Source organism: Monopterus albus, unplaced genomic scaffold, assembly GCF_001952655.1.
Source record: "Monopterus albus unplaced genomic scaffold, M_albus_1.0 scaffold123.1, whole genome shotgun sequence".
NCBI lineage: Eukaryota > Metazoa > Chordata > Actinopteri > Synbranchiformes > Synbranchidae > Monopterus > Monopterus albus.
Genome location: NW_018128003.1, coordinates 72,792 through 98,798, shown reverse-complemented (window position 1 = coordinate 98,798; position 26,007 = coordinate 72,792). Strand labels below are relative to the sequence as shown.

General features: G+C 40.8%; 1 protein-coding gene across 1 annotated transcript in view; it reads right to left on the bottom strand.

Annotated features, from left to right (window-relative positions):
• Positions 1-26,007, bottom strand: part of mpped2a (metallophosphoesterase domain containing 2a) — a 67,241-nt gene extending 41,234 nt beyond the window's left edge. The window contains 3 exon segments of the mRNA XM_020612336.1: positions 4,913-5,094; positions 23,388-23,669; positions 25,958-26,007. Of these exon segments, the coding sequence (XP_020467992.1) occupies positions 4,913-5,094; positions 23,388-23,500 (295 nt within the window). The 5' untranslated portion in view covers positions 23,501-23,669; positions 25,958-26,007.

The window sequence follows — 26,007 nt, the reverse complement described above, 5'->3', positions numbered from 1 at the left end:
TCATGACCATAGGTGAGAGTCGGAACGTAGATTGACCAGTAAATCGAGAGCTTCGCCTTACAGCTCAGCTCCTTCTTCACCACGACGGACCGGTACATCAACCGCATTACTGCAGAAGCTGCACCGATCTGTCTGTAACCTTTATTTGACCAGACAAAATCCCACTGGTGTTTGTCTTTTCCAACCTTGAAAGACCTTGCCAAGACAGCAGACAGTCATCACAACTTCAGACAGGGCAAATCGACATCAATATACTTTGTATATTTTTGCTACTACATGTAAAGAGAAGAGGTTATTTGTGGTTTGTGATTAGTTGCACAGTGTTTATTTCGAATGATTTACTTTTATAACAAACAGGAAACACAAGCTACAGACGCCTCTGGGAGCAGCAAGAAGATCAAAGTCGGTGCTTAACACAGGAGATCAGAGTCTTTTGCTCTACCATTAGACAGGCTGAGTCAGGGAAAGCTCGCTCCTCGGCATCGATCTCCAATGATATCCTCCACGAGGTCAAACAGCTGTCAATGGCTTGGACAAATTGCTGCCTCCTCCAGAGTGTGAGAGGAGCAGACCCCGGTTTCATTTAAGTCAGAGTGGAATAACAAATGCCTCTGTATCCTCATGTACCTAACATTTAAAGCCCAAAAGACTGTAAATCACTGGACTTGAAAATACATGAAAATCCAGTTGACTTGTCAACAGAAAAAAACAAAAAATACTACAAACAGTCATTGTTAACACACAAAAAAAGAGGAAGTCGTAGCTTCACAACTTTCAAAATGAAGTGAGGAGAATTAAGTTACAGCTGAAATAACCTTTTTACTTTTCCCGAGAAGCCACAGTTGCATCCCAGTGTAAAAAATAAAATAATTATTCAATTGCACTTGCATACTTTCAATTTGCCATTTTTCCTTGTGACTTTTCATCACGCTGCCATCTCTTGACCCCTGCCTCTTCCTCTCTCAGACTCTCAGCCTTCGTCAAAGAGGACAAAAAACGGCCTTGGAGGGAATACTGAACCTTTCACATGCACTTGTGTTTTCTTGATTAGAGCCAATTTTCTATGTGAAGCTCACAACAGCAGTGTTCAAGCCCTACATAAATAAGCTACATTTTCTCAGCCTGCAGACTGCTGAAAGCCGCCCGCCCTCCAAAGACAGAGCACAAAAGACACCAACTAAAAGAGTATGATCAAAATGTTTTCACTGACTTGAAAGCATGTAAACTTCACCACCTGAAATAATTGCTTTATCGTATATATAAACTTTGTGTAAAAATTGACAGATGGTATCACACAAGGTAGATCAGTTTTTACAAAGGTAATTTTGATCTTTAAAGGTTTTAAATTATGACTTTATTTCTCAGTGGAATGGTTTTTTTCCCCCCTTACACTTTTATGCTAATAGGTTTCTATAAAAATATTACAAGGGCAAAACTGTTGTCATTATTATTTTTTCTAGATAAATTACGACTATATTATCATATTAGCAGATTTTTTTTTATTTTAAAAAGCATAACTTAAAAACATCAGTTTTTCCTCTTTTTCAACAAATACCTGGGATACTCAGTTATAATTTAATTTGTTCCTTCCACCCCTCATCTGTCCTTTAAGTACGAGGACCACTTGTGCAACCCCACACAAACAGTCTTTAACGGACATTAACGGGCAGGGTGCTCCTGACTAGACCAAGTCACTTTCCACTGCACCCAGTCCCCATTATTCCCAATATCACCATTTTCATTTTGACTTAGTAAAGCAAGGGCACGCACATGCACACACACACACACCCACGTAGATATTCAGGTGTGTCCCATTTCTCCCCGTGTGGCTGCCCAGCTACAATCATAACCACAACTCGTACTGAAACCTGAGATTTTAAAGGTTGACAGTAGGGGTAGAACGGTACGAGATTTTTACAGTATGGTAACTGTCCCAGAAAATATCATGGTTTCATGGTATTACACAATTACTATTATTATCAGCTACAACAATCTTAAAGGTTAAAGGACTGAAAACAAAGGGGTCTTTTTTATTTTATTTTATTGAGCTGGATTGCAGTGCAAGATTGACCCTAAAGAATAAACAGAATTATAACCATGATAGAAAATAGCATACAAGTATGCTATAACATGTTATATAACTAAAGCATGTTAGTTTGCATGTTAGCACCAGAGGCAGAGGAAGTATTTACACCCTTTACTTAAGCACTACTAGCACAATGAAGAAGTAGCCTATTCTGTTACAGTACAAGTTCTGCATTGAAAAAAATCAGATTAATTACATTTTCACGATAATACTTAAAGTATTAAAAGTAGAAGTAGGCTACTCAATGCAGACAAATGTTATACTATATTGGATATCCTATACTGTTATACTGCTATACAGTCAGTATTACAGTTGAAGTCAGAAGTTTACATAAACTTAGGTTGAAGTCAATAAAGTTTTTTTTTTAAACAACTCCACAGATGTCATGTTAAACTCTCATTTTGGCAAGTCGGTTAGTGTATGCACAACACAACACATTTTTCCAACAGTTATTTACAGATAGAATTAATTTATAATTCACAATATCACAATTCCAGTGAGTCAGAAGTTTACATCCACTCAGTCGACTGTGCCTCTAAACAGCTTGGAAAATTCCAGAAAATGGTGTCATGGCTTTAGAAGCTTCTGATTGGCTAATTAACATAATTTGAGTCAATAGGAGGTGTAGCTGTAAATGTATTTTAAAGCCTACCTTCAAACTCAGTACCTCTTTGTTTGACATCATGGGAAAACTAAAATACATCAGCCAAGACATCAGAAAAACAACAACAACAACAACAACAACAACAACAAAAATTGTGGACCTTCAGAAGTCTGGTTTCATCCTTGGGAGCAATTTCCAAATGCCTGAAGGTACCATGGTCGTCTGTTCAAACAATACTACACAAGCATAAACACCACAGGACAATACAGCCGTCACGCTGCTCAGGAAGGACACGCGCTCTGTCTCCTAGAGATGAATGTACCTTGGCACTGGGGCGCTTCACCAAATAGATGGCATCATGAGGAAGGAAGGTTATGTGGATATATTGAAGCAACATCTCAAGACATCAGCCAGGAAGCTGAAGCTTGGTCAGAAATGGGTCTTCCAAATGGACAGTGACCCCAAGCAGACTTCCAGAGTTGTGGCAAAATGGCTGAAGGACAACAAAGTCAAGATATTGGAGCGGCCGTCACAAAGCCCTGACCTCAGTCCAATAGAAAATTTGTCGGCTGAACTGAAAAAGTCTGTGCGAGCAAGAAGGCCTCCAAACCTGACTCAGTTCCACCAGCTCTGTCTGGAGGAAAGGGCTAAAATTCCAGCAAATTATTGGAAGAAGCCTGTGGAACAATTTAAAGGCAATGCTACCAAATACTGACCAAGTGTATGTAAACTTCTGACCCACTGGGAATGTGATGAGAGAAATAAAAGCTAAAATAAACCTTTTTCTATACTATTGTTCTGACATTTCACATTGTTAAAATAAAGTAGTGATACTAACTGACTGTTGGTTGAAGTGGAGCTCTGCTGAACTACCATGTATCCAAGAGCAACTATTGATTATTTTCATTAGAGATTAATCTGCTGATTATTGTCCCCATTAAGTGACTGACTGGTTTGTAAAACAGCAGTGTGAAATGCCATCACAATGCTCTATTAGTGCAAGCGCAGCCTCCAGTTTACATACAGCAGACATATGGAAGATGTCAAGACTGAGCATGAGGATAGAACCTAGTTACTTTTTTAGAAAAATCTGTTTTAAAATATGATTGAACACACTGACAGGTATTCAAAGAGTGAATTATGTTTCAGGAGTGGTTTAAGAAGTTTCTAAAAACACCTGTTTTTTATTTTGTTATATATATTTACTGCTGTGAAAACTGGGCCAATGGTGGAATCCAATGTAAATGCTGTGAATCCAGACTGACCGCAGCCACTGTCATCTCCAGAGAGGCAAAACATTGACAGATACCTTTTAACTCTACAGGGGGAAAGTGTTTGATCCCTAAAACAGATTTTGGAGGGCTTTACTTGCTCTTTTTAAAGCTACTGGTTCCTGCTTTAAAACTATGAAAATAAGACAAACTTTTCTTTTTCCATTTCTGATACTCTATTGTTGTAATTATTCACTGTCTATTTTAAGTCTAAATAAACTGTCACAGTCGACAATTTCACTAGGAATTAATATTTCCCTCCCAGCTGAAAATGCATGGCATAATTTGGGAAGTGAACCTCGACGGTAAACATCACCACTAATCTCAGATCTACAAATCTCCCTACGCTTTGTCAACATCAAATTTAAGACTGTTTTGTCTCGCCGCGGGCTAATCAACAGACAAACACGGACAATTAAACAGAAATTCAAATGTGTAAAATAACACAGGCCAGAGTGGTGGGTGGCACAAACTGATTTGTGTATTTGCTGAGTGTGAATGTCAGACGGTGTGTCTCTTTCTAAGCTTCTAATTGTTCTAATGTGTGAAACATGGCTACAAAAGAGGGAGAGTTGCTATGAGCGCTCGCCTGGACTAAAATCACACACACACACACACACACCCACACACATACACACACACACACACACAATCCAGAGCTCCCATGCATGGCACAGAGCCTGACAGAGAGGTCAAAGGTTAAGTGAGCCAGGGTGTCAGATCAGAAGGGTTAAACTGGACACTTTAGCACAGCAGTTGTGGGGTCAACGGGGAGGTGTGGGGGGGATTACTGTGTGGTCCAGTTACTGGTTAAGCAGGCAACATGTCTCTTGTCCCTGCCCATTTCCCCTGCACAACACAGAGCATGCATGGCAGCGGTGTGTGAGGCAAAATGATGTGTATCCAGCAGCATGTGGATGAATGTGTACAGTATGTTAAACAGCTTAGTACCTAGCCAGTCGTTGAACTTCTTAACCTCGGAAGGCAGACCCAGCTCGGTGAAGTCGCCCATGTGCAGCAGCACGTCGCCATAGGGCATCTGGATGCCGTCTGTACGCGAGTGTGTGTCCGAAACACACACGAACCTGGTGTGTCCTGCCGGCTTGGGAGTGTCATAAGGAATGGGGTCCACCCTGAAAAGAGAAACAGAGGGAGAGCTGGATGATATGATCCACAGGTTGTGAACATGTCTGGACTGTGGCCTGACTGTCTCATGTGAACATTTGTTCACATTACTTTATTCTCGGTTTAATTTCACAGGATTACTATGCTGTGAAAGTTGTGATGGGAACAAATTTATGTTGTTGATTTATCAATTGTGATCATTGTTCAGAGCTTTTGTGTGTTGCCTGCCACTCTTCTATCACAAAAACAGACTGTCTTTGGATAGTGTGAACAACAACAACGGTTTTATGTGTTGAAATGTTAACATTAGGGCTACCACAATTAATAGACATAATCGATTATGAGAAAATGCATCAACATCAACTTTTAAACAATGCATTGGTTTTTCTTTCTGAAATAAAATGCTTCAGTCATTCATTAAAATTTTTTTACTTCCAGATCACAGTGTAGTTCTTTGTCAGCCATCAATCAAATACACAGAAGAAGACGAAGAAGAAGAAGAAGAAGAAGAAGAAGATCACCACCACCTAACTGCTGCCTGCTTACGCCATTTTTGGCTCCAGTCATCTGTTGGCTTCAGTGAATGCAACAGTTTTAAAAAGTTATGACGAGTGCAGCAGAGTCACCAGAGTCCAACTTGTGTGAAACACAGGTTCATTGTAAAGGTTTCTAAAGACCCAATTCTGTGAAAGCATAGAAGTACTTCAAATGATCAGAGAACAAAAAGGAGGTTTGCACACAGTGCAAAGTTTTGTTGGCGTACCATAGCAGCACTGTGGCTTATTCTAGACTTTGATTCATTGTTGACCATTGTGCTTGTTTAACAGAATCCTGCCTTGCAGCTACAGTGGATTTCAAGTTATGTTTGCATTATTCTGGTGTTTAAAGAAGTGAAAATAAGGAATAGATTTATGCAATATTGTAATATTATATTGTGAAAATGTAAAGTAGACAGAAGTCGCAAACAACGGCATTCACCTATGACAAAGAATTAATTTCTCTAGTAAACTCTTTGCTACTCAAAGAGTTTCTAAAGTTGTCACTTTTGGTACCAAAAAGTGTCAACTTTAGAAGCTGCTGATACAGTTTGTGAATATTTTCAGTCCTTGAGATCATTTACAAACACTGTACTTCTTTAAAAATGTCAGAAGCGACGTAGCTATGACTTTGTCATAATCCCTACGGTCAGCTCACACTATACAGCTTCATGAGATGAGAAGTGCTGCACAAAGTCTCAGAAAATTAGAAACTGGTATCACTAACAAAAAGACCAGACCCAACAAGTCTTGTAAGCAGTACAGTTTTCCACTTAGGTAGGAGATGGCTGCCCTTGACCCTTAAGTCATGTTACAATTTTGATCATCATTCTATGTAAAAAAAATACAAATGAATTCACCTTTTTTTAAAGGTATAACGTGATACAGAAGCAGATTTTTACGAACTGTATGCCAATTTCATACCAGAACGCAGAATGGGCACAGCTGAAAAACCAATTGTAAAAAGATTATTTTGTTGTGCAAAATAAATGACATGGTCCACAGAATAATGCGTGCAGCAAACCAAAATGCATATTAAAGAAGAGAGGAGACATTTCAACAGTGAAAAGTGTGTCATTGAGGCCAGAAAACCAGCAGTGCTTGGGATGATTTGTGCACACAAGCAGGGCAGTGGCTGTTTTGTGGCATGAGCCTGGCTAAAGAGATGGTGAATTAAGGGACGCCATGTCCTCTCTATCCATTATCTAAAGGAAAAACACTTAGACCCAAGTCTGGCTGGAAAAGGACTTTTTAATTCAGCCTTTTTTGTTCACTGTAAGCACTTCTATTAAAAAGGAAGAAAAACCTGCATTTTTTTCCTGACTGAAAGAGCAAAAAAAAAAAAAAAAAAAAAAATCATCTTGTCTATAATTGAAGTCTACAATGTGCAATCCTCCAGCACTCTGCCACTAGACCATTATTCCATTAAAAGGGATGTCACTCTGTCGACAACATCAGACACATAATCAACGCTGCAATCTCCAACCTGACACACACACACAGAGTTAAATCATGTGTGCACAAACATGGCATGGAAACAGCCACAGAAGCAGATGGAATCAAAAGGTTTCAGACTGAATCAGAATCGGCTTTATTGGCCAGGTGTGTTGAACACACAAGGAATTTGACTCTGGTGCAGTGGCTCTTAATGTGTATGTAAAATGTTCTTCTGCAAAGCAACGAGTAATCAAGTAAACAAGACAGAAGAAAAATAACGTGCAAACAGGAAAAAGGAATGTGTATTATAAAAATAAAATACTTATAAATATAGAAACATATACACAGTTTAGATGCAGTTTTCCAGATATATACAAAGGTATTTTTTAGAGGTATTGCACTGAGGGTTGTCATTCTGTTGTCATAGGTTAAGTGTTCATTAGAGTGACGGCCCGGGGGAAGAAACTGTCCTTGTGTCTGCTTGTTTTGGTGTACAGCGACATGTAGCACCACCCACAGGGGAGGAGTTCAAACAGTTTGTGTCCAGGGTGTGAGGGGTGTGCTGAAATAATCTCTGCCCCACTTTTGACCCGCAGTTTTCCAGATATATACAAAGGTATTTTTTAGAGGTATTGCACTGAGGGTTGTCATTCTGTTGTCATAGGTTAAGTGTTCATTAGAGTGACGGCCCGGGGGAAGAAACTGTCCTTGTGTCTGCTTGTTTTGGTGTACAGCGACATGTAGCACCACCCACAGGGGAGGAGTTCAAACAGTTTGTGTCCAGGGTGTGAGGGGTGTGCTGAAATAATCTCTGCCCCACTTTTGACCCGTGACAGGTCCTCCATGGAGGGCAGGCTGGCACCAGTTATTTTTTTTCCTGCAGTCCTGGCTGTCGGCTGGAGTCTGTTCCAGTCCTGTTTGGTTGCTGAGCCAAACCAGACAGTGATGAATGAGCAGAGAACAGACTCAATGGTTCCTCTGTAGAACTGTATCAGCAGCTCCTGGGACAGGCTGAACGCCCTGAGCTGGTGTGGGAAGTTCATCCTCAGGTCCTGGGAGACAGTGGACGACTTTGTCACCGTCTCTGATGAAACAGATGACTGTTGGGTCATCTGTGAACTTCAGAATCTTTACAGAAGGGCCTTCCTGATCTGTTGTTTCTTAAAAAGGCCGTGAACATTCTTTCCACAAATCTTTACGGGTGGGGGGCTGGAGGGAAAGGAGGTGATCATAGGGGGAGCAGCTGCTGGGTGTGATGTGAGGTGGGTGAGGGGTGTGGAGTTCTGCTTCTCAAAACTGCAGTAGAACACATTCAGGTCATCTGCCAGTTGATGGTCTTCATCAGAGGGAATGGTTTCCTGTAGCTAGTGATGTTGGCTGAGAACTGTTTTTTCAGCCTATCAGAGTAGCTCCTCTGCTACGCTGAAGATGGCATCATTAACAGGCACCTCAGCACAAAAGAAAAGCTTACTGAGATGGAAGCAACACTACACTTGATGGTTCTCATTTGGGACTCAATTTTCCTGTTTTCCCATTCCTGTTTAAGGGGCGGGCAAAATGGATAAAATCTTCTAGTCTAAATAAGGAATTGGCAATGATTCTACCAGTTTCTGGGTCTCTGGATAGAGGAACAGCATTCTTGCAAAGATATCCCTCATTTGGTGTTTTGATGATGGTCAAAATCTCCCATAGATATTATAACTGGGTTCCAATCTGCTGATTGTGAAGTTCATGCCATATGATTCACATAATCGCCGTAACGCCATTCAGCAACACCACATGTCTGGTATAGAAGACTCTGGATACATTGTGTTTTATCACTCAGTTTTTATGTCTTATTCGTCTTCTGATTTATAATAAAATTTCTGAATATTCAATTAAAATGTTCCCATACAAAATAGCCAGATGTGAATGTCAGTTTTTGGCTGATCTAATGAATTAAATACCTACAAATAATGGCATTTCATCATATAGCCACACAGCAGTGCAGCTCACTGATTTACAGCATTGACCAGAAAGGCCTTATAAAACCAGAGACTGCTCTATGACACTAGAAACAGCATATCAAAATTGAAATGATAAATTGCTGTCGTCTCACTGTATATGTCACCATGTAACACAACTCTTGCCTATTTCCACTGTAGTCTAACCACCATTTGTGATGTATGTCTGTACACATTGAGAGCCGCTGTACCAGAGTCAAATTCCTCGTGTGTCCAACACACCTGGCCAATAAAGCTGATTCAGATCCTGATCAGTAGCCACTGGTGCTGTAAAGCAGCTGCATACTTGCTGCATCTCTGGGGGTCTGTTGTTAGTTCCTCTGAATAAGAAGATATGAGCAAGAAGGAGCTGCTCAAAATCTGATGCTGACTTGGGCCATATTCAGACAGACAACAGCACTACCTGAAAAGATGAAGCCCCCTCTTCAGTTTGAAAGAGGCAACTGTTGAGGCAGTGGTGTGCAAATGCAAAGGGCTATGGCCCAAAAAAAAATAATTTGTAAACCCACTGCACAGTATTTTGGTGTCAGATTAGCCTCATAGATATGTAACTCAAACTGAACTTGCTGGATGACATTTTGCTGTTTTAATGGTACCTGAAGCAACACGCCCCTAACAACGAAGCCTCTTGCACTTTTATAAATGCGGGACTATTTCTGAACTGATGCACGAACAAACACAAAATATACATTCCAGACCTACAAAACTCTTGCAACTCAAAATTTACTCTCCAAAAACCATTTCCACCTTGAAAAGGACTGACATTCTTTGTCAGTTTTGTTACATAATAACTAGTGATTTCCTAAGTGATTTGATAGTTTTTCTGACTGATGAATTGTAAGACCATAGATAAGACCACAGACCATGATCAGCCTCCGATCAGTCGGATCACGTGATCACTGACAGAATCTGTAACCTCAGTCTGTAGTAATCAGTCCTGGTCTATGGCCTGATGTCAACAGCTGATGTCTGTAGTTTTCAGTCTTCGGTTCATAAATGGAAAGCTTACATATAATCAACTCTGCTGCCTGTAGCTTGAATGTTCTCATTTGTAGCCTGTACTCAGAATTTGATAGTGATTGGTCCTGCCACTCCTTTAAAACTCTTTCACAGATTCAGCTGGGAGATCTCAGCTTTGCTCTGTAGCACTGGAGCTGAATGAGTTTATCAGCTGTCCTAACAGGCCTCGACTCCATATTAAACATACTGGACAAAAGGAAAAACTAGTTACAGAGATAATGATATTTACTATTGACTGTGAGCAGTAAATAAATCTTGTGAGCACACACACACACACACACACACACACACACACACACTTTAACCAAAGCCAGCAGAGCATCTAATACATTGCAGTGTAGCTTCTGATTAGATCTTGTGCTCTATGGTGCCTGCCATGCAGCTTTATAGGACTCAACAGCTTTCTTCATGGAGGATGGACGAACACAGAAATATCCAGGATGACAAAACACACATATAAACACATACATATATTCATACACACAAGCAGGCATATTGAAGCAAAGCCAGGAGAAAAACAACTTCCATCTCTCCACCTTCCTTTGAGATTCAATCCAGCCTGAGAATTTAAATAAATACCAGCAGCTCCTATCAATTAGAGCTGGCCTGGGCCAAGAAACCTTCATGACAGTGCTGCAATGGTCTCTCTCACACACACACACACATATACACACACACAGAGGGCCCCTGCCTCTCCTGTTATAACATATGACAGTATAACAATCCAGAGGTTCATTAGTAATGTATACAGGAGTTCAGCAATATATCAGAGGCCTCTGATCTACTGTAAACAAGGAGAGTGAAAATTAAAAGTATCCCTGCACTCTGGCAGCAGGTAAAATAATACTCTCCAGTGACCGAACTGTTAGCATGAAGGTTCGTGTTAACATGTCCGAGGTTCGGCGTGACATCAAAGGGAACGCTGCTGTGGGAGAAGAGGAGAAATGCTAATGTGCCCGAGGAGGGCCGCAGTGCACACTCAGACCGGCCATGACATTGGATCGGATACAAAACGAAGGTATTTCTGTGGCTGCAGAAATATCTACAGGATGAAGGGACATCTATGATCCTTCAGCAGAGAAAGCTCAATGCATCAACGTCTCACCTACCAAGTGCAACATAACAGCAAATATGAGCATTAATATTTCTGGTCAACATCGTGATTGTTACTTGTTACTCTGTCTACAAGTTAGTAAAACTAAATTATATTAGTGCATGTCGGCAACTTAATAACACTCATTTTCACTTTGATCATGAAATGTGATATTTTTGGAGCTAACACCGACCAGATAATCCTGTGTGCTTTATTACTAATTTCACAAAAGACAAATGTTCCACACAAACTGCTTTCCTCTAAAATCAAGTCAATGTGTTCTTTTTCTCTTCTGCTTCTGTATCTCTGCTGCTTTAACATCTCAAGTCCCACATAACGTGACATTAGCATACACAGTAATATCATAAAAAGCTCCATAAAAATCACAATAATAATATTAATGCAAAATGCTTGGAGAACTGAAAAACTTGCACACAGCACATATGAAAGATATCTAAATCCTGGAACACTGGATTGAACCCATACACAGTTCGTGGCATCAGTTATTGCATTATCAGTGTTAGTTGGTGTCATAAGAGAATAACAAAGAGAAGAGAGGTAAAGATTGATGTGGGAGGTAAAGGAGGAGTATCTTCTGATGTCTGTAGAAGAATATTTCATTTGACTGAGTACACTTGTCTCCATGGCCTTTTGGAAAAACACACAAGCAGACGGGGTCAAAGTTCAGCCTGAGCCTCCTTCTTCAAGCAACTCAGAGCAGATAAGAAGGTCTCCACCCCTGTCACTCTCTGACTTGTCAAGCTCTTTAAGGACACCACATAATCACAGACTGATTGCAATGCTTCCCGAGTTTTTTTTGTTGTTTTTTTTAAACATCCCAAGTCTTCACAGAGTCCAAAACAATCTGCCTGTCTGCCGCATGGCCAAAAAACAAACAAACAAAAAAAAAAACGCACAGCTTAAGAGCTCTTACCATACATTTTAGTACAAGTTAAATTAAACCCAATCAATCCATCACTACAAGAAACATGTAACATGTATAAATAAGACCTGATCAAAGGAATCTATAATTTCCCAATGATTTTAATTGTGAAATCCACCATTTTATTAAAGTAAGGACTTTTAACAAGACAAAATTTATCCTTATGGCAAGTGTGGCTGGAAATCTTGGAGTTTACAGTAGAGACAGCATTGCAGTCTAAAACCTACTACGACTACTACTACCACCACTACTACTACTACTAGGTAGTTCCACAGCTCTGTATATACACTACAATGTGGAAAATCATATAAAGAAAATGAACACCTGAACATTAGACTCTTGTGTCCAAAATCATGAGCATTAATCTGCTGCTTTAACAGCCTCCAATCGTCCGCGAAATGTTGGAACCTGGCTGCGGGGATTTCCTCCCATTTAGCCACAAGACCATTAGTGAGGTCCAACTCTGCTGCTGGGTGATACGACCTGGTACACATTCGGTCACGCAGTTCATTTCCAGGGTAGGATGGGGTGAGGTCAGGCTCTGTGCACACCAGTCAAGTCCTTCAACAACAAACCAGAAAGCCGGTTCTTCATGGATCTGCCTTTGTGTGTGGGGGACATTACATAACAGTTGCCATAGGGTTAGCAGACTATTGTTTAAAATATCATTGCATGTTGCTGCATTAAAAGTCTCCTTAAATAGAAGCTGATAACTATTGTTGAAATCATGAAAAACAGCCAAAGACCAAGTATGTGGACACAGGTCTCCACAAAATGTATTACTTACATATATATATATAATGATGTATATTAAAGCTGGGCTGAAGTGGGCTGAATTCCACAGCACCCCATTCCCCTTACCTATTTAACAGTCAAAAACAAATACTGTGATGCAGATGAACAGTTTTATCGTGACTTAAACCTCTCACTGAACTGACAGAAAGACAAAACTAAGCTGCAACAATTAGCACATTAATCATAGAAGCTGATAATTACAGTAATTGGACCTCCGCACTTTGTTGTCTTTTTGTCGAAATTCACAACAAAGGCTGTCAGAAAATCTGATGTTTGTGTCTCCACTCTAAAAGAATGGCAAATTTTGATAATCGCAGCGGAACAGGAAACAGTATATTCAGTTCTTCCACTGAGCTCAGTCACATCATCACCTTTTCAGGAGAAACATCAAAACAAAATGCTCCCCATTTCCTTGGTCTATAACCTATGCATCAGTTCCCCTCCCCCTCCTGTAGACTCACACACAAGCACACACCGCTCACTCATCCACGGGGCAATACAATTTCTCCGAGAGGAGCAGAGAGAGCGCCTCTCTTATCTTCTGCATTTCAGCTGTCTGCACTAATTCAATAAACTTCAGAGGAACAAAATGAACACAGGAATAATGGGGGGAAGGGGTGGAAGTGGTGCAGTGGTACACACAAGGGAGCAGAGGCAAAGGTGGGAGACAAGACAAGCAAACAAGAAAACCCAACAGGAACAAGGGGGCAAACGCACAAAGAGAATGTAGATGTCAAATGATAGAAATCCACAAGAGGAGGGAATACTTTGGTGGTTGCGGGGGGGCGGGGGCAGCTGACACTGGGTGGGAGGTGGGGTACAACCTGGGCAGATCACTGTTAAAAACATTCAAATGAGAACTGATTTTACAGAAAACATGACAGAGTTTAATCTTGATGTCAGCCCTTATTCTCCCCCTTTGTTCCATTTGTTCAGGTAGGGTGCATCCTCCCCATCCCTGCCCATTTCTTCTCCCATAATGGCCGGGTACGGCACACAAAGCCTATGTTGGAACATCAGCAACAGAGAAACCTTCTGGCAGTGCGCTGAGAAATAAATTGCTTCTGCTAATGCCCCTTTCATTACAGCACAGTCCTTAATTGTGCTGCCGACAATCCATGTGGCTGCAGGGCTGAGAGGAGGAAGGCTGAGGAGACGGGCACAACATGGCCCCCGGAGCTGAACACCAATCAGCAGACCGCTGGAAGAATAAACTAGTAGTGTTCACCTGGACAGACAACAAAAAGAGCATACATTGTAAAAAAAAAAAAAAAAAGGAAAATAATTGACAGCTTTCCTTTTTGGCACTCTGTCACACAACATTCCAGGCTTTATGGCACAGGATTAAGATGCTTTAAGAAGCTCTTTCCTGATAAATTTTATCATATAAGATCCAGAGAAGATAATTTTAAACAATTAAATTCATGTTGTAATTGCTTTCTGTTGAATCGGAAAAACAAATGGAAGCTAGATTAAGTTAACCTGCTTAAAACCTACCCTCATTTCTTTTTTATCAAGATCAATGAAACTGACAGCTGGTTCTGATGGAAGATGCCAGAAAATGTTCAGGTTTAGTTTTTTTTTTTTTAAGGTGGGAGTATTCCCAACCCTAGAATGACCACCGCTTTGACACAGTTCTGTCTCCCTGAACATTCACAGGAGACTTCTCTCCAGTTCTGCAGGTAGGATGCAGTCACACATTGGTGAACACCTTACAGAAAAGAATGAGTATCTAGTGTAAAGGCTTCCATCAAGTGTTAAAGAGATAAAATGCCCTGAAATTCCTCTATGTATTGTGGGGGGAAAACTGTATCAGTAAAGACAAACTAAACACACTAAAGTACATAAATAGAGGATCTGTCAGGCTGAAAAGTTGCAGACCTAGATCACTTTGTCTATTTCAAATGAAAGTGGAAGTGACATCATCAGGAGATCGTGCTAGACTCCGAGAGCTCAGGGGCCACAATCGCCAAGACATCAAAAAGAGCTTCAGTCAACAACAGACCTGACCAATGTCAATTGTCACTTAACCCCCACCACAACCATCACCTCCACCACTGTCCCGCTGGGCTCCAGCAGCAGGTCAGGGGTGGAGAAGGAACTTAATCAAGAGTTCTCCTGTTACAAAAGCCCCTCCACTCCTGGCTGCGAGCAGCGGCAGGCATACAGAAGAGAAAAATGGGGCTGGCTCTTTGTTCTCAGGGGAGCTGCAGTCAGGCCGCAGCTCTTCACAAACTGTTTTGGAGCTAAATAAAACATGGGGCGGCGTAGTGAGAAGTAAACATGAGGCCTCAATGTTTACTTTCTTTTTTTTATGTGTGACTAATAATTATACATTTCAAGGCTACAGGGGCATTTTCAAATCCCAAAAAGTCCTATTGTGCTACTGTACGTCAACAACCTCATAATCAGACTGAAGTGCCGTTTAATTTTCAGTTTACTATTCAGTTTGACACTGTGTTCTGGTTAAGCTGTTTTCGGGGGGTTATTCTGCTCTCAGTAGGGTCTGACCAAGCATTGCCTCCACAACTGAGAAATGAAGTCATGTAGGAATGAGAAATGAAGTGGACGTGCCAAAACCTGCAGTTCCTAAAATGACCACTTGAGGCTGGCTCCAAAAGGGCCACATATTAAAATGCCCAACTTCACCTCAGGAAAAAAAAACAAACAAAAAAAAACATTTACAGCTTGGTACACAAAACGGTTTTGGTGTCTTTGGCTAATTTCTTCTTCCATGGAAACTGTATGGGGGTAAATCTTTATATAATGGTGTTTTTCCCACCTTCATTAAAAAAAAAACCCATCCACACATACACGGTTGTACAAAAGAAAAATCTTTGTCCACATGAAAACAGGAAAATGTGCTGTCAAGAGTATGTCAACCCAACAGGCTGCGATATATACCTAAAGTCATGCTGGCCAATCAGAAGTCTAAAAAAAGTAATTGGCGGTTCTGGTAGGATAACGTTAACGTTAATCAAGGAAAGAAAGACTTGCATATGTGGAATGAGAGTGAAGTTATTCCTCAATGTCATACTGAAGTATAATCACCACACAAAAATTACACAGCATAACCCTGAACATGATTTATTTCTTAAATGTGGATCATCATCATCCGTCATCTGGAGACACTTTGTGGTTGTCTGGTTTAAAAAACAAGAACAGACCCTAGACGAAGTTTACCTTCAGATTATAGCTGCACCACAAACTAATAAAATAACTGTGTTGTAGCAATTACAGTGAAACAGCAGCAGTGAAAACCAGACATTGTAGCTGCTGCTACCTTAAGAAACACTGCAATAACAAAGTTCAACAGACTAATGTGTTATATATAGCTGTGATTATGATATTTTCTCTAAAAGATAAGTGGAAGTGGGGAAAAAAGTGCAAACACAACAGAGCGTTATCACCCTAAATGACTAGTTCACGCCAAAGAACTCGAACAGCAAAATATGAAGCAGATGATGCACTTGAAATGCAGAAATGTTTAGTTTTCTCTTGCTTGTGTTTCTACCCAAGATCTATTAGGTGCTCGATACTGTGAGGAGAGGGTAGGAAAAAAAAAACGACACTTTGAGTTGTTCAATGGGAAATTAGACAACACAGGGAGAGTAAAAGTCCATGATTCTGTTTGCACTATTAGGCTACATTTTTCCACAATTAAATCAGCAAGCACACGAGTATTTTCATCTTCAAAGCATCCCCTGCTGCGGACGGGTTTGCATAAACAAGGTTTAACTTGTTTATCTACAACATGATACAAGAAAAGACAGAGAAGCAGTTCACTTGGTGTTGAAAATTGGGTCACATGAGCAAAAAAGCTACCGTTACCAATGCAGAGATTGCCATCAATCATCTGAGCCTCTTCTGTCATGTGACTCCACATGATGCACATCCTCCCTCCTTCCAATACACAAACTTGTTAACAGAGACTCCAAAAAGTGATTTTCATTGTATATAAGTGTAGCAACTGTACAACCTGGGCTGTTGCTCTCACTGCACAGAAACAAATGCTCTAAAATCATAATTCCAGCCAGTTTTCTTGGCCACAGTTACAACCCTGTTCCACTATGCTTAGGGAAGGAAATACAGCACATAAAGAATCCTCCAGGAGTTCATTAATAAAAAACCAAGATGGTGTTAAAATGAATGTGTGAAGGCTGTGTTCCATCGTTGCCATTTTCTCACTGGCTTGTGTCAGAATATCCACAGATATGGATGCAGGCGGCGGTGTCATTAAATGATTCATACTTACAAGCTCTTCAATAATTTAGAGGGTGGGAATAATTAACAAGGCATCTGGAGAAGTTTGATAATTATTAAGGTGGAATTTTTTTAGCATGTGTGGGGAGAGGGATTTAAGAATTTCTATTTCCCAGCATTGAAATACATGCTTTGAGCTTGGGTGCTTTGAATGAATGATGTTTAATATAGAGCAAAGGAATATAATATTTTAACACTTGTCCAAAACCTCACCAAGTTTTCAGGATGCAGCATTTCCTTTGTGTTTCTGTGCCACAGAAAATGTTCATTTCTGACTGGCTGATATGGGTCCACTAGAGATGTAAAGGTACATGTATTCATACTGAACTGTCTCAGCACAGGACTTGGATCGGTACAAATTTTGTACAAAATGCAATCTTTAATAGTAGTGAAGAACAGGTTTGTTTTATGTACATAACATTTTTTTCAAATCAACATTCCCATAAGAAAATATTGAGTGACAGACCAGAGAGCAAGAAACACACACAGCATACTTAGCTAAATCAAGCCTCTGGCTAGCAAACATTTGGCCAATGCAAACGAGAAGCCAAAACTAGAAGAACCTCCCTTATCAATAAGGTTTCCTGTTTGGGAACACTGTGGCTTCCTGGTGAAATACTGTACAACAGAAAAAGACAAGTGGATAAGACCATCTTTGCTTATTGTCAACTGCACTGCAGTCTGCCACTTAAAATGTTCATTCAGTGGTATTTGAGTATGTTGCTGGATCAAAACTGCTAACTCACCTGAAACAGCTCCACGTGCAAAACTGAGGTACGCACTGAACTGTGATTTCTGTGTACAATTACACCCCTAGTGTCCACAGTATCCCAGTCAACAGTTCGGACACCGTTCTAAATCAGGTAACAACAACAGTGGCACTTCTGCTTTGTGCAACATGACCAATTCACTGCCCACTGTTGAAACTAGGCAGAGAAAATGGCTCTCCACTTCAACATTTGTGTGTTTTAATATCCAAGTTAAAATGCTCAATCCAGGAGACTGCAGATTGTGTCCCAGCAAGCATTGCTTTCTTAATATATTCTTCTTTAATTCTGTTAAATCTGTTTGGTTGGTTGTCATCAAATCAAATTTAGACCCCACAGCGACTTCATCGGCACAGGACATCTGAAGGACTTAGAGCCAACACCCTGTTGACAAACCTCTGAATTAAACTTCAGACCAATTTAAAAGCTGAAATACAAAAACAAAAGCAGGCTATGAAACTAAAAAGGACAGAAAAGAATATACCTGGGTCCATATTCACAAATGCTTCTAAAATGGTCTTGACTCAGCAGAGTCCCACTCCAGATGCTTCTGAGTGAGGCGTGGGCCGTGTGGCACTCACTTAAGAGGTTTTTCCATCACAGGAATGACTGAAACGTGTCAAGTCATTTAACACTTGTCCAAGGTTCCGTTGGTTTTCACTCCCCTCCGCCCTCTTTGAAGGTGGATTCTGTGAGCTAAATTTCAGCACCCCTCAGGAGGTAGTTCTACAATCACGTTCCAGGAACGCGGGGAGGAGGGGTGATGGGTGCTTGCAGTGCTGTCCCAGTGGCTAGTTAAATATCGGCATCTTTGCACCTCAGCTAAACACACATACTTTGTTTAAAGGTAAAATGATCTGAGTGCTTGCTGGTTTAGAGGTAAAACAGGGACTTCACTGAGAGGACTGCAGGCAAAGTGGTGAAGACGTCAGATTTCTGCAAGCTTGTGTTCTGCTTGTTCAACAGCTGTTTGATGACCATACAGTCACCATTACTGGCACATTTTGTTGCACTAAGGAGCACTGTGATCCTTCTTGACTCACATGCTCTGCTCAGCTGTGTGCGTGTGTGTGAGGAGCACAGCCCCATCCTTGTTTAAACAAAGATCGGCACAGGGAAAAACTGGAAAAACAAAACAGAGCAGTCATGTAGATCTGTGAGGTTATGCCGGGTGACAGTTAAGGGAAGCACAAGGTGTACTGTTCATAAGATCCCCACAGTGGAAGCTCAGAATTAGACACTGCCACTGGTCAATCCATGAACATCTCAGAATGCTTCTTTGAGTGATTTTAGAGCCAATAATGGAAATGCACTCCATAATCACAAATGTGTTTTACTGACAAAAATTCAAAAAATGATTGTGATGCAACGGTCCTTGAACCATAATCCTGCTATGTTCAGAATTACGGTTCAAGGTTTGGGTACAGTATTGTGGTATTTTTCTTTTTCCGGAGTCCAATAACAGGATCTGAGACATTTTAAGACCCCTTTATATCTTACAAATGAAGATTTTCTCAGACTATTCAAGGGCTCAGAAAAATAAAAAATCTCAAACAAATCAACAGTCTGGAGTCCTTTTAGTTTCACTTTGTCTGTGTGTCGAACCTTCCCGCAGTCTGGCTCAGATCATGTTCAAACCCATTAGCGTCCCAACTCAAAGCATATGTTCCAAGTTGCTGACCATTTTGTTTCATGAGACAATGACAAGGGGAATGTGGAAAGACCAAAAAAAAACAAAAAAAAAAAAAACCCCCGACGGTGCAGCAAAAAAATAAACCAGATGCAAACAAGGCTAGACCGAGACTGCCACTCACTCACAGACAGAGACATCCCATGTACAGAAGAAAGCCTGCTCTGACTTCAGGGTCACTGCCACTGTGTGTGTTTGTCAGTCTGAGTGTGTACATGCTCCACATGTATGTTTTCATATGTAGTTCAATGAGTAAAACCTTCCACGCTCCACAAAAGGTACTGGCTGTACTCTAAAACAGGAATCTAAATATTTTGGGGGGGGGGGGGGACATTACAGAAGGGATTGTATTTCAAAAGGCAGGCAACCCCCTCACTTCAGCTTTCTTTTCCCTCTCTCTTTGCTTTCAGAAAAGCTATAACTTTATTCATGTCTAAATGCTGTGGATGCAGTCAGAGAGGAACGCAGAGTAAGTAGGATTCATTATCTCTCCAATCTAAACAGGCTTTTACTTTCCCAGAACAGAGCTCGTATTCTATAAGCACTTAAAACATAGTGGGGGGCTGGGCTTATGGGAGCGTTTTTTGTGCGCGTGTGTGTGTGTGTGTATGTGCGAGATCCTAGGGTTCCGAAGAATGACAGGGTAAAACACTGCAGGCTCTGTGGAAGCCAGGAAACCACCTAATGTATTTATCCAAACACATATCTGCTGAGAGGCCCCATGGCGTCAACACATCCCCTTCCTACAAGGGCTTCACCTCCTAAAACTACCACAGAGAAAGTGGAAAAAAACAGCAGGACTGCACAACGTGGGCAACAAAAATCATTACACTGATTATTTAGACAAACACTGTGATTATCTGTTCCAGGTTTCTGAAAATGTTACTGCTTTACTACTCCTTAAACACACTGTCACTGTCTCACTTTTTCAGTGCTGTTTCTCAGACAAGCAGAAGGAAATGTTATTTTCACTCCTGCTGTCGTAATATGTCCTTTTACTAAAACAGCTCATAAACTGCTAATAAACAGCTATTTTTTTCACAGCTACAACCTGAAGGCAAACATCATCCACAATCTGTTCTTGTTTGTCGTCAGCTGGAATAAAACTCAACTGTCTCCCGCTGCCAAACATCACACAGATCCATCCTTCCTTTGCTTGTTTCTCTGTTTTCCTACAAAGGGCTTTTATCTAAGGGGTCTTTGTTGCTCCTCAGACTGAAATCTGCTTATGGTCAAGTGAAGCAACACTGCAGAATAAAAAACCAAGATTAACCGTACCAGGAATTTCAAAGGAACTGAAAACAAAACCTGTCAACGTCAGTGATAGAAGCATAAAATAATATATTTCAAAATAAACAGGAAAATTTTACAAAAAAGTTCAACCTTGCAGATTCAATATTTTTATCATTATTTGTTTGGTCAAATAGAAAAAGAAGGGGCCTCTTCAAACATCAAGCAAAAAACTGCTCTGGTGAATCCCATGCTGTCTGGCACATGTTAACCTTGATTCATATTGAAGCATTGGGCCTGATTTACTGCCGTCTGTCAATGGTTAAAATGGACTGACATAACACAAACTGCTAGGTGACCTCGTCTCCATTTCCACATTCGAGGCACTGATGCTTACTGTGCTGGTAGCCCTGCTCATAGCTACGGAATCCCGAAACAACACAGCAGCACCGTAACGTGAACACTCCCACCAATGGGAGACAGGTACGAAAGACGATTCCGTAATTTGACCATCTCTCCAAAATAACCCGGTTTACATGAACATGATTATCTGAACAGAACTGCGGGTAACCTAAGTGTCAGGAAAAAACACAACAACATAAAAACCAACTCGTCTGCCAGATGTTGTGGCTCCCCAAAGTAAAGCAGTGCAGCCTTTGCTCTTCAGCGCCACAGACTGCACATATCTTACACTGCTACGCAAACAGTCAGAGTTTTTCTTCTGATGCCCATAAAATATCAATAAATGATTTTTTCACTTTACCTTTAATCTGATGTCAGAGTACTGTAATGACACAGCACAAGACATGTTACCATTATGGGGGCAGAAACCTGTTTTATTACCCGTCGCTGTCCACTGGAACAGTGCGCCAGGACCTCTGAGGCAACCAACAGTGGGGAGTTATAAACTCAGGTTAAGAAATAGTCGTTTAACACTTTAATCATAAGACTGCTTTGGATCCTTTTTCACCTGACTTCAAAATTTGTGTATGACCATTTTTCCTTTGAACGACAACAAGATCCGAAATAAACTTTGAGCTTTACTGTGCTTTTACCAGGTTAAGAAATAGTCGTTTAACACTTTTACACGTAACAACTTAATTATACTGTATGTCAGGACATGAGAATGTCAGGAGATGGATTTACATTAATATCTATAACAAAGGCTACTATGGCTCTTATGTAATTAGTGCATGATGTTGGCATGGGCTCTGTTTATTCACATCATTTAATGTTCCAGTGTGCTACTTATAAAATTTTAATTAATGTCTTGGTGTTTAAAATCAGCTCCAACATGCTTCATATTTCACTATATAGGGCAAATATCTTATTTTTTTGTATTTGTTGCACCTGTAAAATGCCACAGAGAAATTGGAAAAAGCAGCAGGAGTGTGTGACTTTCTTTGCCAAAAAGTAACTCTGCATCTAAAAGAGCCAAATCAAACAAAAATTACCCAACAAAGAATGGTGAGCATAATAAAATGCACTGAATGCAAATCTACTATAATGTCAATGAAAATAGCAGACGGGTAGCCCACTATTGCTCTTCTTCCACCACTTCCTGTCCGTACTGCATGTTAACTTTATACACAGCACGCTCAGTGAATATAAAATGTCTCAAGCACACTGTGCATGTAACCAACAGTCACTTGTAAACCTTCTATAAGAGCACCAAACAAGGGAGAAGAAACAAAGGGAGCTGTAGCTCAGCGTTAATATTTGTCCACACATAAAACGCAATGCGCTTAATGAGTGTGCGCTCTGACCCACTAATAAGAGGCAGAGCGTAACCACATCAGACAAGAGCAGGGCTAAGTAACTGGTCTGATAAATAAATAAGGAGAGCGCCCTAATGTGGACAAAGTGTTCATGCACTGTAATGACGACATGGCACCAGCGATAACAGTCTTATAGTACAACCACAGCAAAGAGCAGTGAGCCATTGTTTTCAGTGTGTGACTGGGTTTGTGCAAATGCTGAATATTTGTTACATATGACCTTAAAGTTTTAAACAACACGCTTCACCTGTCACACTCTTTTTTTTTTTTTTTTTACACTACATATTTATTTTCATTAAATGTTACACGGCCCGGTTTGTACTGTGTTTTGGTTTCTACCTGTTCTCAAAGTTTGTCCTCAAGGGCCACCATACACTCTCAGACCTTGAGCCAATTAATTCAAAGTATAAACAACTCCATCAAACAGGCTCCTGAATGGCTCCCTGCTGCACCTTAAAATGCCTGCTAATCTTACTTTTCCAGTGTCTGGATTATATTCAAAACTTAATTTTACAAAACCAGCCTGAAAACAACAGAACATAAAAAGTGAAATTAAATAAACATCAATTAATCAAGACAAAAAACCCCAGACGAGTGGAGGTTTAAATGTTTTGTTAAATTACTTTTTATATAAAAGTAAATATATTCACTTTGACAGGTAGAATTATTCTTTGTTAGCATTTCTGATTTTAGTTTACAAGCTCGTGAATGGTGATCCAGTGTGTGTGTAACTGAATCGCACTTACATGTGAACATGTGGAGGTTGGAAGCGGCTCTGGTTGATGTTGTAGTGTGTGAAGGCCTGTGTTGGGTTGGAGCTGTACTCGTCCACTGTGATGGTAACTTTGCCATGAGCCATGCTTCCACTGTTTGGACATGAGACACCGTTCGTTCACCGGGATTCAGCAGCGAGCCGTGCAGCAGTCATCCTTCAGAGCCGCTCGAGAAGCCCAGGAAGTCTCCCAGCAGCAGCGGTAGCTGAAGCAGCAGCGACCCGGCCAGCTGACTCAAACACGACACGCTGCAGTCTACACCGACAGGAGCACAGAGACATACATCAGCTGCTTTAAATAGGATCACAAGACATACACCTGCTTTCTGAATGCACTGGTGGGGCACATAAGAAATTAAAACTGCCAAAATACATTTATACACATTTAAATTTGCTATAAAAATAAAATATGCAAGCAAATCTCACATGTTAAGTGGCTTGAAGAGCTAAAATGACTCTGGGCTGAAGCAGTGCAAAGACAAGGACATGCACTGTAATTACAGCTTTTTCAGAGCACAAACAGAAGCTGTTTTTTTTTTTTGCTGTGTCATAATTTCATTTGGGAAAAAGTACATTCTTGCAGCAGCTCATTAAACACTTAGAAAAATGCAGAGACAATCTAAACACCTAGACATAACTTTGTTCTACCTTTTGAAACAATACGGCATTTTGTTAAGAGTATAAAAATATCTTGTTAAAAGTTTGCCCATAACTATTCCTTCAGAAATGAAACACTGGACCACTGAGGCAGCAATTTACAACAGCGTGTTAATGGTTGCTCTGCTGTTCATAGCCCAGTTGGTTTTAATGCAAACTAATATATTCAAATGTAAAAATTACTGCTGGCACGGCCTCTAAGGCGTCATCAGCCTGTGGAAATTAAATAAACCAAGAAAGGAGATCTGCAGCTATAAGACTGACTGGTGATCAAATTATTGCAAATTCTTCAGTAAAACAAAAAACTATTCACAATGCATGCATGAAAACAGGTCTGCTGTCTTGTGGACAATTACCACCAAAACACACAAACACCACAATGATTTGCTTTTGTTATTTCAGGCCTGGTGCTAATCTGCCCACTGAAGTGCTGTGGTATCCATGCAAAACTGTACAATAAAAAACATTAGAAAAAAACACAGACACATTCACCCCTTAAATTCTGGAAGGAAAAGCAGCTAAAATGCTTCAAAGCTTACTCACCGGGCTTTGCGGCGTGTCCCCTCACACCCTGAGCTTCCCTTCTGTCTGACCTCCCTGACTGATAGTAAAGTGGCCACTGCGGTTTGACAGGCTTTATATACCAGAACTCCTGATGCAGCCGCAGGCAAAAACACACACAAACGGGGGGGAATTTAACAACTCAGTCATCTCTTCTGGAGGCAGGTCAGGAGCGCCCAAGTTCATTTGTTAAATCCTGTGATGCTGAAGTGGCTAAAAAAGCTGCGACCTAGACCTGGTGAATATCTTAAAGCAAACAATCCCAATTTAAAATAAAGGCTGTCCTACTTTGACAAAAGCAGTGATTTATGCTTTCTGGGTCAGCAAGTTGTGTGCTATGAATTAAAGTAAGAAAAACATATATATACCAACCTAGAAAAAAAGGTGGGTAAACTCAGGTCCTGCAAATACAAACAGAGCTTAAACTGAGTTTTAGCAGCTGGACTACAAACGCAAGTCTTTACTGTGAAAACCTATGTCCAACACCAAATCACCCTTGCTGCTGGATGCACAAGAAACAGGTCTGCAAATTTTTCTGACCCTTCAAAAAATAATTCCACTTAAATTAAAATCTGCCCTCTTACATGTTTTGCACACACTTCATGTCAGCAATCATTTCTCCCAAGGCAAAATGTAAAATATCAAGTACTACTGCTGCTCGGAAAATGTGCTGTTTTGCGAATGTAGGCCGAAACACTGAGGACGGATTTGTGTGTTCCATGCTTCATCGTGTGTGTGTGCGTGCGCGTGCATGTGTGTGTGTCGGGCTGCTGAAACTCGCCTGTCTGTCTAAAGCAGCGACTAGCTCTCTAGCTTAGCCTGCTAAACCTGCCCTGGCAGTAGATTTTTATTTTATGCACGCTGTAGCTTCGCGCTGAGCTGCTTTTCTAAAACAGGGGTGCACGCGCGCACACACACACACACACACACAGCCAGCCCTATCGTTGTATACACACAGTGGCTACACACATCATATAGCTAACTTCACGAGTAGAAAGCACTCCGGTAAGCAGAGGGGGTAAATGCGAGTAAACTGACCCTTTCTGGTACCATGCTTAAACACGGTGTGTGCTATGCGCCGCTTGCAGAATTGTACACAAAAAGAAGAGTCCCTGCAATCCTGAACTCTGCTCCTGGAATAATAAAGACACCCAAAGATGGTCAGTGTCGCGGCACTGCCGCGCTAACCTCTTGCTCTTCCCCGTAAATGACAAGCCACCTTTTAACCGACGGCTTTGTGTCAGGAATGTCTTTTTCCTCCCCGTCTCCCCTCTCTCCCCTCCCTCCCTCTTCGGTTCTCAAAGCAAAGCGGAAAGGCTGCTGTACCTTCGTCGTGTGGGGTTTTTGTGCGTTTTTTATCTAGCCGGAGAAAGAGT